General features: G+C 37.0%; 1 protein-coding gene across 1 annotated transcript; it reads left to right on the top strand.

Annotated features, from left to right (window-relative positions):
- The first annotated feature begins 101 nt into the window (after window positions 1-101).
- On the top strand, window positions 102-17,525 carry tbc1d19 (TBC1 domain family, member 19). The gene is made up of 21 exons (XM_057339655.1): window positions 102-293; window positions 422-494; window positions 951-996; window positions 2,367-2,442; window positions 2,565-2,639; window positions 2,723-2,786; window positions 3,413-3,459; window positions 4,015-4,125; window positions 4,604-4,676; window positions 6,776-6,814; window positions 7,345-7,457; window positions 9,211-9,285; window positions 10,130-10,192; window positions 12,627-12,711; window positions 12,795-12,839; window positions 13,118-13,150; window positions 13,244-13,353; window positions 13,435-13,526; window positions 14,512-14,627; window positions 14,853-14,923; window positions 16,252-17,525. Exons 1-21 carry the CDS (start codon window positions 195-197, stop codon window positions 16,324-16,326), a joined length of 1,581 nt encoding a protein of 526 aa, XP_057195638.1. The 5' UTR covers window positions 102-194; the 3' UTR covers window positions 16,327-17,525.
- The last annotated feature ends 328 nt before the right edge of the window (window positions 17,526-17,853 follow it).

The raw sequence follows: 17,853 nt of genomic DNA, 5'->3' as shown, positions 1-17,853 counted from the left end.
GTCAAATTGATTATTTTCAACATTAAACTAATTATATTTGCTCTCTGAGTTTGACTGTAATAGGAACCTTGTGTTCAGGCTCGTGTTTCCGGAAGGGTTTGTTGTTGCCGTGTGCATGGATACAGGCGTGATGCTGCGCTAGTAACAGATGACCACAGGACAGCACGTCGACCGAAGAACTTCAGTGTGTGATAATGATGGACGAGGGGTCAGATCCGTCTGTCACTATCGCACAAATAGTACAGCGACTCAAAGGGACTCATTTACACTCTCAGCTGGAGAAACAGGCAAAAGTGTGTTGCTACAGCTAGCTAACCGACACTGCAGTGTGTGCAACATCAAATACGGTCACTGCAGCTACACTAATGCCAGCATGCGTGTTCTGTGGGTGAAGTTGAATTAATTGTGTTCTTATTTTTAGGAATGTTTGCACAGACCGGAAATAAAATTAGAATCACTTAAAGATGACGTGCGGAGATGGTTAAAAGCGTCAGGTATGACGTCACATCATAACGTAATTTCAAACGTCACAAAAAGTAGTATATAGTTGTCAAATAAACCGTAACGTTACATGTGTCCTATGGTATGACAGCAAATATGTAGAAAACAATATGGCAATACTATATAATTTGATAATATTGATATTTATATTTTAGCATAAGAGAGATTTATCTTCATGGTTATTCTTTTTCCAAAATTCCTAATTTCCTAAAGGACACATGTACGGTTTATTAGTCATCTACCCATATGCACATATACATTTTTAATGCATGAAAATGACACGTGCATACACAATAAACAATACTTAGAGAATATCACCATCATCCTATTACAAAAAACATTTAGAGGACACCAGTTACCTTTTCAACATGTTTTCTTATTGTCACCAGTGATTTAATTTCATTGTTTCTTGCTTTTGTGTCACTGATGAATTCCTTGCATTCATCCAGGCTGGGAGAGAAAATTGCAAAATGCAGTTTACAGAGAATTGCACATGTAAGTGGAACATGTTTTATCGTTCAATGTGTATTGCAATCGCCTTAGCTTCTTTATAGGGTACTTGCATTTTTTGTATTTAGCCAAAATGTCTGAATTTATGTGTAATCCTGATTTGAAAAGATAAATCTACTCTCTCAGTCACATACATTTAAGTGTCCAGAATGTTCCTTCTTCCGCTTAAGTGTTTATACAGTTTCATGGCAGGAACTGTGGAACTCCTTTTTGCAAAATGTAAACAAGACAAGAGACATAACGAATCGATGAACCCTAAAACAATCCAGGTCCAAATACTGACAGAAGTGTCTAATCAACAGGACAAATCACTTCTATAGATAAAAGTCTGTAAAACTGTTTAAGCTGGATATTGTTACAGTACACATGAGAAAAAAATATATAAAAACATGCTCATTTACGTTTAAATCATACGACCCTTGAAGTTAGTTGTTTGTTTCTTTGGGGCAATTGTTGTTGTGAAGTTTGATCAAATGAATTAAAAAGGAGAGATTAGACAGCCAAAGGTTTTGAGGTACATGTCTCCTAGTAAATGTCTTTTTTTGTAGACATGGATGGGAAGGTCTATCTTATGTTAATGTTTTGAAAGTGGCAGAAGCAAATAGAAACTATGTAGCCAAATATACGTGCACGCCCAAACACTACACAAATATGTGCTTCTTGGGCATTTACATTTATTCATTTGGCAGACGCTTTTATCCAAAGTGACTTACAAGTAGCAGAGCAAATAAACATTTTGTCAACACACTAAACAGTATCGTTAGTTTACAAGGCCATGCTACTAGAACAGCAAGATTTTTTTTAGACAGACAGAGTTTGTCAGACAGACTGGTTTGTCAAATAAATGCGGAACAGGTATGTTTTGAGCTGTTTTTTGAAAGTTGTGAAGGATGCTGCAGTTCGGGTAGAGGCTGGTAGTTCATTCCACCACAGGCATTTAATTGCAAAAAACAATATTTATTAATAGGGATTTAGTTCAATGTATCGCTGTTTCCTTATGTGTTGGAACATGACTGCAGGGATTTTCAGTCACAAAAATCATCTCTCTATCTGAAACTCATGTGCACAGTGCAATTGTCATGTAAGAGAGAAGTGCCTTCCCCAAGCTGTTGCAGTAAAATCGGAAGTTCTCTAAAATGCTATTATATTGATGTTGCATTAAGATGTGTATCTGGAATTAAGATGCCGAAGACAGTAAAGTATATGCATGGTTACAAACAAAATTTATAGGTTGTAATAATTGATTTATATGTAATAGTTTTGACTATTGTTTAGGTATATACAGAGCTTTAACTAGTATAATGCAGTGTGTATGCAACTGTCCTGTGTGTTGCGGATGTGTTTGTTTGCCGTAGTCTTACTCCTCCTGGGCATCCAAGAGCCCCTCCCGAACACACCAAAGAGCCCTTGGCGTATATGCGCAAAGCCCAGGTAAAGCCCACCGTCTCTTTATTATACTTTCTATCTCTGTTGGTCTTCTTTCTCTGTGCCCTCACACCTTTCTCTCTTTATACTCACATGTAGAAATGACAGATTATTTGTGTGTGTTGTAGGCCGGCTGGGAGAAGAGAATCATGAAGAGTTTGAACAGTATGTGTACCGAATTAGGAATCCCACTGTCACGAAAGGTAGACATGACAATATCTGTATTGCATATACACTTGAGAAGTGCAGGTATTTGAATCATTTTTCTTTTATTCCTGTTTCATAGCGGCCGGTCCCAGAGCAGAAAGAGCTCACGAAAAAATGGAACGAGATGGGAACCGATGAACCAGGTGACCTCCCAGTTTGATCTGTATTAGAGGTTACTGTTACATCTCAGTGTATGTGTGTTCGTGCATCGCAGAATGTTTACACACAGATGTTTGGCTCGTACACAGAAGCCCCGAGCAGTATAACAGCTCCATAACAATGCTATCAGTTTGCAGCGTGTATGATAACATTTACCGCGGTATGCAGGACACTGGAATAAACAGCCCTTCCTGTGAAACCAGAGCATGTCCAGACGCCTGGACCACATCCCAATAACCAAAGCTCAAATACACCCAACTGAGTCTTCTTTCTTCCTTTTGTTTGAAACTTTACTTTCTGTTACTCTTCCTTCAAAAAAAGTGTATGTGGTGATTTAAAGTCTCTGAAACCAAAAGGTTTTCACTTTATGGATATCTGTAGTGTGCACCAAAACATTTAATGTACTTGAAGTTGCTTTGTATAAATGCATCTGTCCAAAGCATAAATGTAACAGATGGATCTTAATTTAATGGACTGAGTATAGTATGAAGTTAACAAGAAAGATTCTGATTGCCATTCTGTTTTGTTACTTGCTCACTGCTTTTCAATTACACTAATTGGCATTGTAATACGAATTTGCATGCACTCGTATCTCTGTTTTGTATTGCAGACCTAAGCAAATTCAGACCTGTTTATGCACCCAAAGACTTCCTTGAGGTGGGTTTAGTCTTGCTTGTATAATCCACCTAATGAGTTTATTGAAAACATCCGGTCCGATTGAGAAAGACAGGCCCGGAAATGAGCGGCTGATTCGATTCTTTCAGGAAATGTTCATCTAAATTACTTTTTGAGTGAAAATTGACTGAAAGGTTGAATAAGTGATTTGCATGAGCTGATCTTGATTTATGATCAGATCAAAACAAATGTTGTTATGTTGCATAGGGATGAACGGTGTTGTATAGTGTCACAGAACCACAGTGTGGACGAATAGTTATCGTAGCATGTTAATCTGTAATAAGAAAAACTATTACACACTTTAAAATCGTAGCATTCTTGGAGAGGTTTTAGGGTCATGAGGTCTTTGTAGAAACTTGTTTATTTGTAAGTTATGTTACAATTTGATGTGAATTTTGTCTTATTTTTTTGTTCCCGCATTTGTGCCAATGAAAACAAATGTTGTGTTTTTGTTAAACATATGTATTCATTTTTAATTAGATTTTTGTTATTACTGTATGTAGATGATAATAAAAGATAACATTGGTTTTCCTCTAGGTGTTAATCGGTTTAAGGAATCCTAATAATGACCGGAGTGAAGAGGTCACAGTCAGAAGTCACTGGGGATTAATACAGGTTTCCCTCAATGTCTGTGACATTTCACAAATGGTGAGCCAATCTTTGTCTCCACCTGTACAACTATTTCTGTAAATAAAAATAAGAGACACTGGGCTGTCACAATATCCAATTTTTTATTTTGTTGGTCAAAACAATTCATAATAACGATTCAATCACCAAATATATCTTTATTTTGCAAGTGAATTAAAAAAAAATGATATCAGTCAAATTAATCCTTAATTTTTGCCAAATAAATCATGTCAGCCTGATACTGGCACCTAATAATTTACAATGTTATGGTATGTGTAATATTAACACAATTTCAATAATCATGGTTATTAATATTATCACATTTTTGACTATACTTGTTTATTGTGACACCCTAATGTGAATGATTTTGGCCTAAATGTTTATCTAATCTGTTGCTTTTTAAGCATTACAATCTAGAATCACTAAATATTTAACCACCTTTCTCCATTGGTGAAGAAGCTTTTTCATAATTATAACTTGTAAACTGTGTGTGTTGTAGAGGGAGATGTATCCAGAGCTTAGTTTTACTTATGGGCAGCTCGGTATAGATGATCACACACATGTTCCCCCAGGTAATAATTCACTCCTTGCATCCAACCCTTGGTTTGCAAAGTCACATCATATTACAAGGGCTTAGAAGCAGACGACAGTTGTTCCACGCTGTGGTCCATGGATTTAGATGGTCTTTTGAACCATGGTGGTAAAGGTGGTAAACAAAAGTAAACAGAAGTTTCACTAGTGTATCCCTGATCTTGTTCTGAGATGAAGTGATCATATTCTGACCCCTTATGCCGAGTTCACATTGCCCGATTTTCAAAGTCTTTGCATCACTGTTCTTTTCACACTACATGACTATCTGGGGTAGAATTCAGTTGCTGCAGTGTTCACATTGAGCGATGGATCGGCGACAGGAGATGACACACTGCATGACTTTACAATAGGTCAGAATCGCCACCAACTGTCTGGTCCGTAACAACGTTTCACAACCAAACACCGTGAGCCGGTTGAAAATCGATTATAATATGTGACGATTCAAGTCGGTTGAGATGTTATAAAAATCGCAATACATGTTTTGAACAGCAGGGGCTGCTGTTTTTTGCAAACTTGGTAAACGTGGATATGCTGATATTTCTTAAAGCGGCCCTAACGCACGCGGTTTCTGCCAATCTCATATTAATCTTGAGTACCTATAGAGTAGTATTGTATACTTTGTATCTTCGAAGAGTATTTAGTTTGATCACATTTATAAAAAATAGATACAGCTGTACGATTTTTTTCCGAAAGCATAAGGCGCGTGCGGGGGGGAGGGGTAGGCTGAACTAAAGCACGTGCGCACCCATTGCCAACAAAACACCGACATCAGTTTCACACACCGCATGCAGTTCATGTCCGGCATCTTTTAGCGGGATCTCCAAATCCAGCGTTATATCCACCATTTATATAACATTCATCACCCAAATGCACGGAACCAAAACACCTGAAACTTCGCGAATGTATAGTCCTCTTCTCTCTCTCGCTTCTTCTCTCTCTCTTCCTCTCTCTTCTCTCTCTCTCTCTCTCTCTCTCTCTCTCTCTCTCTCTCTTCTCTCTCTCTCTCCTCTCTCCGCGTGCTTTTCCGGGAGAATTGTCCAATAAGGGACTAAGAAAAATTGTTATGAAACAGTTTTATATGTTTGAAAAAAACTTTCCGAAACCTGTACGATCTCTGGGGGAGTGTATCGAGCACAGAAATACTACGTAATATGCCCAACTCATTTTTTTGACAAGTTGACCATGTTAAGCATGAGAAGACAGCACGTTTAACATTGTAAAGAAGTCAGAATGCATGACACACCGTTGCAGCACCCCTTTAAAAAAGTAAAAGTTAGGAGAAGCACAGACAAAGTCTTAGTTTGTTTATATCAAAGAGACTTGTATTATTCATTTTTATTTGATTTGGAATTTGTTTTAAAACTGCAATTTAGTTTTGTTATTTGACATAAAATATATTTTTATTTTACAAAGAATTGTGCAGCATTATAATAAAAGAGAAATAATAAAAGGGCAGTTGTTCATTAAAAATTTTCCTCAACTCATTCTGTAAAAAAATTGTGATTAAATCGCATCGTGAGATCATAATCGTTAATCGCATCGCATCGTGAGCTGAGTGAATCATTACATCCCTAACGAGAAGTGATACGTGATATCAGAGTTCTCGCGCGACATTGGAAACCATGCTTGCTGATGCTGTGGTCTTCTCCCCGAATCTTATTTTGCCTTGTATCTTGCCTTCTCATTGGCTGTAGGTCATCGCCGATGTATTTTTTTAGTCAGAACTCATTTCACACAGCAGGATTTTGAGTCTCCGACAGGTGCATATATTGAGCATGCCAAATATTTCACGGGCGTCTGCGACGCGTCGCCCACTCTCTCAGATCGCGTCTTTGATAATTCACAATGCATGATTGTCACTCGCGTGAACGAGCACCGATTTCGGAAATTTGTCTGTGATTTCTCAAAACCTGTCGGCGACTGAAAATCGGGGACAAAATCATGCAGTGTGAACTCGGCATTAGTTGCTATAGAGATCAATCTAGCGTCAGTCATGCTAAGAAAGGTTCACTATTTGTTTTGTATGCTGTGTTCGTACATTTATTTGATCCCTTGTTATCTCTCGGCTGTTTAAACACAGATTTGTTTGAGAGCGAGCACATTCGGGTTGGAAAGAAAGGTAAAAATAAACATTTTTTTCTATCTTGTTATCGTGACACATATGCTTGTATAGTATTCCTGTATTGCTCGGAAAATACTTTTTTATTTTAATGTTTAATGTCTGCCATTTCACCTCAAATAAATCCATCGTTCAGTTACCCAGAACATTTTTGTCAGAAAGAGGCTATATATGATGCATTTGTTAGGGAACTATTCTTTTCAGAACAGCTGTCAGTAAGTCTTAAAGGGAAAAAAGACGCTAAGCTAAATCAGCGTTACAGTATGAATCACAACGTTAATCATTTAAGCTTATTGGGTATTTATAATATTTCTAGTTTCTTTCAGGCAGAAGGTGTCGAAAGTGTGTTTGCTGCCATTCATAGAGTTGTTATGACAGCCTGTATAATGTCTGGGCATTTAAAGTGCCTTTTTGGCCTGTGCCAGCAAAGTATAAAAAACAAAGTGTATGGATTATCGTTTAAGGTTTTAAGAGCCTCTCTGAAGTGAATACTAAAATTTGTGAATAATGTGTAAATTGTGTTTGTTTAGTGGTGAGTGCTCAGGACAGTGCAGCCGCTCAGCAGTACAGCAGGCAGGGATGCCCTACAGGTTTAAGGGCCCAACTATGGACTCTCATCCTGAACTCTGACAGCGATCCTGAGGTAATATACAGTCTTACATAAACACAGATCCTCAGAAATATGAAAACGTACCATAAATATTTACGAACATTTAAACAATTGAAAGTATTTGAATAGCTTATTTGACATTTATGGTAATTGTTGTGTACATGTGCCAGAACCGACATTTTATGGGTATTTATTTGTGCTTATCAGATGCGTTAATTGCAGAAATTTTCCAAAATCATGCCTTAAAATGACTTTAATGTAACGCTACACCCTTGCTTAATTTATTATGAGCAGAGTCACGAATATGCAAATTAGTCCCCGCCTCCATTCAATCGCGTCAGCTCGGATCTTGGATTGTAGGTACATAGATGTCTCATTTGACGTGTGAGCAGCGCATGCTCGTGTTGCAGAAGCAGAGCTGAAACGGCAACGATCGTTTCAGTGCCGAGTCTTTCGCCATCCTTACATATCCATGGCTCAAATCTGTTAACGTGATTGGTTACAGGGTTATGATGTCATAAACAGAGAGTCTTTGGTAAATTGCAGTTTTATGGAGAAAATACTCTGCAATGATATGGTTGCATATGGTTTATCTTAAAGCATATTAAAAACACCACATAGACGTATAAACAACAATAAAAACTTGATTTTCACCACAGGGGGACTTTAATGCAATTATCTTTTAACTACTTGTGTGGCACAAATGACAGAGCAGGTACCCGCTGTGATTCTTCACTCAGTGGGTTTAATAGCTGCCATCTTTAAACCTAAAACAATGTCTTCCAGCTGATTGATTTGTTCTTGAGCCTCCATTAAAACAATGAAATCGACATCTGGACAGTGTACCCTCACTGTCTTTTAACAAGAAGACAAACACCTGGTGTGTGGCGACACATTTTAAACAAGCACAGTAATCTCTCACTCTTGGGGCATGAGCCCATAGCATGACAGAGGAGATCAGAAGACATTTAAATGCTTTCGGAGGAACAATTATGAAAGTGCTTATGAAGCAGCTGTCTCGACGACAGTGACCAGGCCGGCTCATCTCTCTTCTTCAGTGACATTTGTACAGTTTTAGCCCGGACGCTTCTTAGAAAGTGATCCCAATGAGAACATTATAGAATTATTCAGATATACGTGGTCTTGGATAACTGCTTCATTACAGCAATTACATTTCAAATATCAATTAGTTAATTGCTTAATGTTTTTTATAACAATGAAATTAGCTGTAATTTCCGGAGTAGTTTGATCTGTGTGTTTATTCATTGTTTATTGGACGTTTCAGTTAAGCTGACTGTAGGACTGGGTGACGTATCAAATATTAGATATAAAAATAATTGTGCTTAAGACATCAAATTACAGAATATTGTTGAAAGATAAGATTAATGTGTCACAGATGGCACCAACAGGCAATTTCACTTCCCCAATTAATGTCTCACAAGAAATGCAAAACGTGCAAGCAAGCGACACGGGTGTGGAAAGAGGCAGGGGGGTGGAAAAAGAATGCCCTGTAAAATGGGTTTGATCTGTAAAATACCTTCATTTCCAAGTTGTGCAAGAAGACAATCGCAACAAAGGGTGGTACACAACAGGGCAACATTTGGTTTACATGTGTTCATTTAATTAGTACCTATAATAATTAAAATAAATATTTAGCATCATCAAAATTCAGAATTATACTGTGTAATATAATTTTTTTTATATATATATCATCCAGCTCTACTTGGCAGAGATAAATTCACTTTGTGTAGTTTTTGTCAATACTTTTTATTTTTATTTCAAACAGGACCTAACGCATTATGAACAGCTGAAGGCTAGAGTCATACAACATGACCTGCTGGTGGACAACCTCATTTATAAGGTAAGGATGATATAACATAACATTTTAATGAACATTTGTGTCCTTAAAGGAACAGTTCACCCAAAAATGAAAATTCTGTCTTCATTTACTCACCCTCAAGTTGTTTCAAATCTGTATCAATTTCTTTGTTCTGATGAGCACAGAGTCAGATATTTGGAAGAATGCTTGTAACCAAACAGTTCTTTATAAACTTATTTGTTCTGTTGAACACAAAAGAAGATATTTTGAAGAATGTAGGAAAGCAAATAGTTCTGGGGCACTTTTGACTGCCATTTTTATTTTTCCTACTTTGGTAGTCAATGGTGGCCAAGAACTGTTTGGTTACAAGCATTCATCCAAATATCTTTCTCTGTGTTCATCAGAACAACGAAATTGATACAGATTTAGAGCAACTCGATGGTGAGCACCTGCACTTTACATGGACACTTCCCCACTCTCCTACACTATTTATATTTATATATTGTTTATATATAGTTTAACCTTCCCTCCTATCTCTTTTTCTACTCTATTCGGACAGTGGAAAAAGCATTTCACTGCATGTCGTACTATGTATGGATTTGTATGTGATGAATAAACTTTGAACTTGAACTTGAGTAAATGATGACAGAATTTGTATTTTTGGATGAACTGTGCCTTTAATATTTTTTTCATGTGGTAACTCTTTATAAAAGCAATCAGGACTTTATATAGATATAAACCGACATTTCAAGTTTTCTGTATACATTTAGCCGCTGGACAGATTAAATGAAAGAAACATAACAGAACTTTAGTCCAGCTAGTGAACGTTTAGTACAGAAAGTCAAGTGTACCTGTTTTTGATTAAAAAGACTTATTGTCCTCTCAGGACGTGAAGCTGACTGCAAGCAATGATGATTATTACTTTGTGTTCGAGGACTATTTATATCAGGTGAGTGAATGCATACCATTCTCTAACAATTCTCTAACTCTATCTAACACATGCTAAAAACAACCTTTCAAGAATTTTTCTTATTGAGTCATAAACAAAACACATTCCCGAGAATTTCAAAACGACATTGATGTAGTTTTGTGTATACATATCGCTGTAGGCTATCGTGAGAACATTATCCATGCAAATCCATGTTCTTTGGATTTATGTGCCTAGAACTGGATAGATACAGATAGGACTGGTTTGTGTTGTCTCGCAGATAGCCTTTCTAAACAAGACATGGGAATTTGTGAGTCATTCCTCAAGATACTGTAGGATCCTTATATTTCCATGGGTATATGTTCACTTTTATTTCTGTTCACTGCAAAATCAGACTTCAACGATATTCAACATCCGCGAAACATTTTGGTCGTTGGGAAAGAATATACTTTTATCAACCCAGATAGCATTAATGGCTTCAAACAACATCAGCAATTTAGTCTTAAAAGCAAGCAATTTGAGAAGGACTCTATACAGCACTCAAGATTTTTAAAGCTGTTATTCACTTTGGTGGTGCAGCGGGTTTCATTGGCTGGTATCTCCTGGACAACCATTAGTGTGCTTCTTTGACTTCTTTGCTGGGGTGTTTGTCTCAGTGTTTTCTGTGAATTTGGATGAAATATAACAGAGAAGTCAGGTAGTTTGGATTTCTCGGGAGCATAGTATGTCATGTGGGTTGCAGGTGTGAGGTGATAAAAGAAGCCTGGTTGCTTGTCAATATTGGTATAGTGTGAACTCTCTGAGCAGTTTCACAGTTTCAGAGACTTTTTGTTGTGATATTGTTTTATTTTAACTAGAGCTGAAACGATTCCTCGAGTTACTCGAGTAATTCGAATACAAAAAATCATCGATGCAATTTTTGTTGCCTCGAAGCCTCATTTAATCCATTTAACTACAGTACACACGGAGCACTGCGTTTCCCCACGGACCATTATTACTGACGCACAGCCCGCTAAACTCTATTCATGTTACAGGGCTCTCAAGTCTCACGCACCGTGAGACACGCATTTTAGCCTGTTCACACGCTCACACGTATTTCTCATGCTGATAAGCAAGTGAGAGCTTATTGAAATGGTGAACTGCTATTTTACCTAGTTTTAGTCTATTTTGCGAGTGAAACTTGTTTTCCGGCTGCAATGAGTCCATAAAACTAGATGCGGACTAAGTTAGTGGACGCCGAATCCTGTTATTTACACATTTCATCTGTCTGTTCTGCGTGTCTGAGTGAATGAACTGCACAGTTTGACGTGCTACACGCGTGATGCTCATGAATTTGTCGGTGTCTGCGCTTTATGAGGACATGAACACAGAGTTGCTCTTGAGAGTTTATTTCACGGACATTTTATTGTTTGAGTGAAGAAACAGACATACTAAAAAATACGCGTCTTCCGACAACCTGCCAAAATATAAGTCCGGTTAACTCTGTATTTTATGTGGACAAATATATTACTATTTAATAGTAAAAAAAGAAAAGAAACTAAAACTAATTTAGATAAACTAAATGCATCATGCATAAGCTGAAGTTAGTTGTTTACCTTTGAAATTATGCTTTCTATTTTTATTAATGTTTCTTATTTATACATTTCTATTATATTGCATATTGAATGTAATATGGCAATGTAATGTATTAAATGGTTGAACTTTTCACAGATATTATTGTATGCAATTTCAGTAATAACATTTTTATTTTTTCTCAAAAGGACACAAATTAGTTGTTCATTTTAAGAGACCTGTCTTATTTTCTCTTGTATATTTAGTATTGCTCTTTAATAAATAAAAAGTATTTATTATCCAAATACCCGATTAATCGATGGAAAAAACAGTAGAATACTCAATTACTAAAATAATCGATAGCTGCAGCCCTAATTTTAACAACACTGTTACGATAACATTCTTTTTATATTTGAAGTAATGTAATGTATTTTTTGTAACATTTGAATTTAATAGTATAATATTAATAGTATCTATAAAAATGCTCACATTTTAAATGCCATGAAAAGTGAGAAACATTATAACACTGTCTCTGTTGATATGATCTTCTTTTCAGGTTTCTATGATTGTATTTGGCCATGTCTGATTAGAAAACTTAAAGATTGCATTGGAATCAATAATTATCAATCAAGATACTTAGTGAAAATCCATCATAGGAAACATGAAAAAATGTACCTGCAGATAATTGCTTTTCTTTTAAAATGAATTACATTTCCATTACAAGAATCTGTAGGAAAAGAGAAAGAACGTAGCTATTTGACCTCACCACGCTAAGGCTCTAAAGTGGCTCTTCAACTATGATTGTACCAGGAAATTAGCCATTTTTAAAGATAAACATGTTTTGCAATAGAAATGTGTGTGTGCGTGTACGTTTTTACTTATTTGTGTTTTGTTTTTACTTCAGGTTTTGCTCTGTTTCTCTCGAGACACTTCAGTTCTGGAGCACTTCAACTATAACAGCGCTACACCACCTAAATCTTCCATCCACAGTAATGCCTTTACATATTTATCTTTATTGCCAGGTTAAAATATCTCCCTTGGCTTCTTTTCAGTCAGTGCTGTTCCTTTTTAGGCAAGTCTGGCTCAGAGCAGTTTTCTGTGGTTTACCCGCCAAATGGTGAGAAAGCAGTTTTTACAGTACATGTGTCTACATGGCAACATGTCCTGGCATGCACCTTATACTTATTAAGTTTAGTCACCTAGTGCATTAGTGTGAGTGATATGTTACTTATTGGCACAACAATTTTGTAAACAGCAATTGTTTTGCTAGAACATTGCACTCGTAACACCACATTCATGGGTTCAATACCCATACTGAAACATATAGATAATAAGTCTGATGAATGCATACATGTGATTGTAAATGAAAGAATATCAATCCTCTTTGTCTCACAGGTGTCATTCCATTCCATGGCTTCTCGATGTATGGTACGTTTGGAGCATAAAGAATATAACCCATAATCTCAAATGCAACAATCTCTCTACATTTTAAAATGACTATTGTGCATGTCTGTTCTGCAGTGGCCCCTCTGTGTTTCTTATATAATGAACCATCCAAGCTGTACAGCGTGTTTAAAGAGATGTACATTCGCTACTTCTTCAGACTACACTCGATTTCCTCACATCCGTCTGTAAGTCTGTCCGTGCATCTGTAGGTTTTTGTGTCTGTTGCTTAGAATGAAGCTCTCTGATCTCATCTAATTGTTTGTTAGGGTTTAGTGTCTCTGTGCCTGCGGTTTGAGAGATTACTGCAGACTCATCTGCCTCAGCTTTTCTACCACCTACGAGAGATAGGAGCCCAACCGTGAGTTGATAATACAGAGTGCCCTACGCAATCAATCTGATTGTGTACATTGTATTTAAAATGTGTCTTATTTGTTATAGGCTGTATGTTATTTAGCAGTTATTTATTTCAAGTATTAAAATTGTCGCATGTAACCTGTGTATGTCCTGTATTTATGCTAGAGATGTATGCTATTAGTTTTCTAAGTGATTTGTCTTGTGATGTTTGCTTGGTGGACGATTAAAAATCCATACACTAACATTAAAGAAGTGACCCAGAGTGTATCTGACCACCCAAAACAAAATACTGCAGCAAACAGTAACAAAACACATTAAACACCTGTACAACAATGCCCTGTCAATCACCAACGTCCTAGATAAAATGTATGTATGAAAATATTCACAAATGTACAAATCAAATCTAGTTCTTTAAAGGGACCATCAATTACTCACTCTCAGATTGTTCCAACCCTGTATAAATGTCTTTGTTCTGCTAAACACAAGGTATTTGGAAGAATGTCCGTAACCAAACAGATCTCATCCCCCATTGACTCCCATAGTATTTATTTTCCCTACTATGGCAGTAAATGGGGGATGAGATCTGTTTGGTTACTGACATTCTTCCAAATATCTTGTGTTTAGCAGAACAAAGACATTTACACAGGTTTGGAATAATCTGATGGTGAGTAAATGCATAATTTTTGGGTGAACTGTCCCTTTAAGTCTGAATTTACTAATGTGCATGTTATTTTATTGATAAACATCTAGCGGTTATTCTGATTTAGCTTCCAGTTGTTCAAGTCATTCTCAATACAAGTGGGAAATAGTTTTTGCACCGTGTGATGTATAGCAGTGCAGCCCCATCTAATGGCTAACGTGTACACATACAAGTCTCACAATTATTTTCTGAATCCGTTTATTGAAGGAGGATAAGGTTTATTGAGGTTAAGGATTTAAAATGTAAAATGTGTTTTTTAATCTGTGTGTATGTATGTATGTATCTTTAGATTGCGTATCGCGTTTAAATGGATAGTGCGGGCCTTTTCCGGATACCTGTCAACCGACCAGCTCTTATTGTTATGGGACCGTATATTGGGATATGATTCCTTAGAGATAGTGGCAGGTGAGTCGGTTCTTCCTGATGTGTGCCCTTTCATCTAAACATAATGATAATATCCTGATGCTTCATTGTTTTAGGTCACTAGTTAAATACAATCATACAACTAGTAAATAGTTATAAACTTTTTGTAACAATAGAAATCTAAGTTAGCACACACTTCTGTAAGAATGAAGTGATGAAATGGAAATTATTCACATGGAGTACACCCCCATCTAACCTTTATTTCAGATCTGGCCGCTGCAGTCTTTGCTTTCCGAGCTGAAAACCTGATGGAAGTGACATCACTGGCATCGGCCGAGGTTGTTATTTGCAAGCGTGTGTGTGTGTGCATGTGTTAACGAATACAGAAATAGTGTCTCGCAGCCAACACTAGTAACCCAGTCCACCCAAGGCACATGTTTTAAAATTGCTGGGATAGACAATTTTAAATGCAGACCAAGTCCCCCACGCCTAAAATGTTTAGATGTGATGTCAAAGGCCCTGGGAACAAGCGTGACTGTAGGCACGCCACGTGTGACTGTTTCACACTCAATCAATATTACTCAGTCAAAACTAAAGGCATCGATCCAAATATTTTGTCAGATATCATCTTTTTTTATTATATGAGTCATCATAATATATGACTTCTGTTTACCCAAAAATGTTGTATGTTGTTGTCTTGGTCCATGGAATACAAAAGAAGTTTGAATACTCTGTACAATGGGCTATTTCCCATGCAACCACATCAATCAAACTCTAAAAACGACAAATAGGAACAGTTGGAGTCCCATATGACTCGTATGCTATATTTCAAGTCTTATGAAGCCATATTATAGCTCCATATGGTAAACTGATATTGAAGTCATTATTCACTGATATCATTTTTCCTTAGTGAGCTTTCGTGTTCCACTGGAAAAATAACAGCATGCAGTTTTACAGCGAGAGTAAATAATGATTTTTTTTCTGATTTGACACTGTGACATGGCCAAATATTCACAGTGAATTTCAATACTTCCATCTTTGAATACAGCATCCTGTGCCAATTAAGAAGGTTGCATTATCAGACGCTGTCGCATACAACTGCGTGATTGAAAGCTGTAGTAAAAGTGCATATGACCTGCTGGCATTGATTCTCGCTGTAATCTGCAGTGACGCACAGGCCTGGGCCTTAAGGCGCTGTGAAGATGCTGCTGGACAGTATTTGCTTGCTTATGTACCACCTGGCCCCTACTGGAGAAAGTCTCATAACACGTTGTATTTTTAGTGCCCTGGCCTGGTCATGAAACATTAGAGGAGATGTGCTAACCTGATAGGGGCCTCTAAATTTATTTGCTTCCAATTCCAAAAGGACAGAAGCTTGGGAACACTTGATTCCTTCTGAAGGCCCCCGCCCGGATGGCTCCTGTGAGTCGGATGTACTCTAAGCACCTTGCAAGCTCTTGAATGGCCAGTGGATGCCATTTTGTGAAACAGGACTTGCTGGTCATGCATTGTTTTACTTTGACTAGGTGTACATTGCTTTCATTGCCAGACTATCTAAATGGATGCCTCTCTCGTGAATACTTACCGTGATGTGTGTGCCCCAAGTCTGCTCATGTAGTCTGATTCTTACGGAAGGTCTTTTTGTTTTACATTTTCTGTCTCGCAGGCTGTTCTGGCTGATCTCTCAACCCTTAAGGTGATGCCCCTGCTTCAGATCTTCCTCTTCGCCACTGCCGTTTGAGGAACCTGCATATTTTTGTTTGAACCAAAAGCCGCTGTGACCCCATTAACTCTTTAATACATGTTCCTGGTGTTAGTTGAATCTGTTCTTATTACGCATGATTCATTAGTGCATGTTATTTCAAAGAAGAAATCTATCTTCATTATTTTAATCAAAATAATGTAACAGTGTTCTCCTCTTCTGAAATGACCAAAAGAACATTTTAATAGTCCAATCTTAAAGGGATAGTTCACCCCAAAATTAAAATACTTTCATCATTTATTCACCCTTATGTAATTCCAAACCTGTATGACTTTCTTCTGCAGAAAAGAAAAGAAAATATTTTGAAGAACGTTAGGAACCAAACAACATTGGCCCATTGTATGGACACAAAACCACATATTTCTCAAAATATCTTCTTTTGAATAATGACATGAGGCTGAATAAATGATGACAGAATTTTAATTTGGGGGTGAACTATCCCTTTTAAAAGACAAAAGCTTGGCCCTGGAGCTGCGCTGACTCAGACAGGAAGAGTCAGATTTTTTTATGTTATAAAGTGTGAACCTGCATGACTGGGCGGTCTTCCAGATGTGGGCAGCGAAGTGGCCATCACACACTACCCTCGGTTTCCTGGCTGTCTCGATTGAGGAGCCAGTTGTACAGTGATGTTGAGGTTGATAGGTTGGGTTTGGGTTGTTTAACCCTGTAGTAAAATAGATGACAAGTTCCATATTGTTGCTGTCAGGTATAAAAACACTACTTTTCGAAAATGGTAAAACTGTATGTTTGAAATAATTAAACACTGTGTTGTTTAAGTTGACAAGCTCTTTTCAATATTTTCATTGGTTAAATATTTGCAAAACAGACAAACATGAAGTGTGACCAATAGTTCCATTGTTGTGTTTGAACTGTAAGCGACAGAAAAAACAAGACTGGATATAAAAGGACGTTCTAGATGCAAGCCAGTTTGGTTAATATATGGTCAAATAGCCTAAAACCCATACAGTTATTAAAAGAAAAAGATATGGGCAATATAATTCTATAATATGTATTAAGATCCGTGAATGTAACAAACCGAAAGGGCTGTTGAGGTACCCTGTAGGCCTTTAGACACCCCACATTGCTCCAAGGCCCTGGACTAGTGCCAAGTAAATTTGAGTACACTCAACAGGAAATGAATTGTAGTGTAAATACCATGCATGACAGAAGCATTGGTGGATGAGTGTTACACTTTTATGTTTGCATAATAAGTGGTTTGTTTAACCCAATTAATAAGGTCCAAGCGTGTCGAATGTATTTATTATTTGGAAGACAAATGGAATATAATTTTGTAATATTTTGAATATCCAAATAGAACAAATGGTTATACGTTCTGTTTATTGGGGCATACTGTTTAAAATTTAAAAGACACACATCTCTGCATGTGTTATGTTGCCAAGTATGTATTTTGACTTGAAGTATAACACATCAGTATTTATTTTTATATTATTTTTTGGCAAAAACTTAACAAGATTGCTTGTTTGCGCATCTTTTTTTTTTACAGCA

The sequence above is a fragment of the Triplophysa rosa genome, linkage group LG1 (genome assembly GCF_024868665.1).
Source record: "Triplophysa rosa linkage group LG1, Trosa_1v2, whole genome shotgun sequence".
Lineage (NCBI taxonomy): Eukaryota > Metazoa > Chordata > Actinopteri > Cypriniformes > Nemacheilidae > Triplophysa > Triplophysa rosa.
This window is presented reverse-complemented; position numbering and strand designations above follow the sequence as displayed.

Coding starts and splice junctions, on each gene's coding strand:
- tbc1d19 (XM_057339655.1), top strand. CDS start 195: ATGATGGACGAGGGGTCAGATCCGTCTGTCACTATCGCACAAATAGTA. Junction 2,443..2,564: donor CGTATATGCGCAAAGCCCAG/GTAAAGCCCACC, acceptor TGTGTGTTGTAG/GCCGGCTGGGAGAAGAGAAT. Junction 6,815..7,344: donor CATTCGGGTTGGAAAGAAAG/GTAAAAATAAAC, acceptor GTGTTTGTTTAG/TGGTGAGTGCTCAGGACAGT.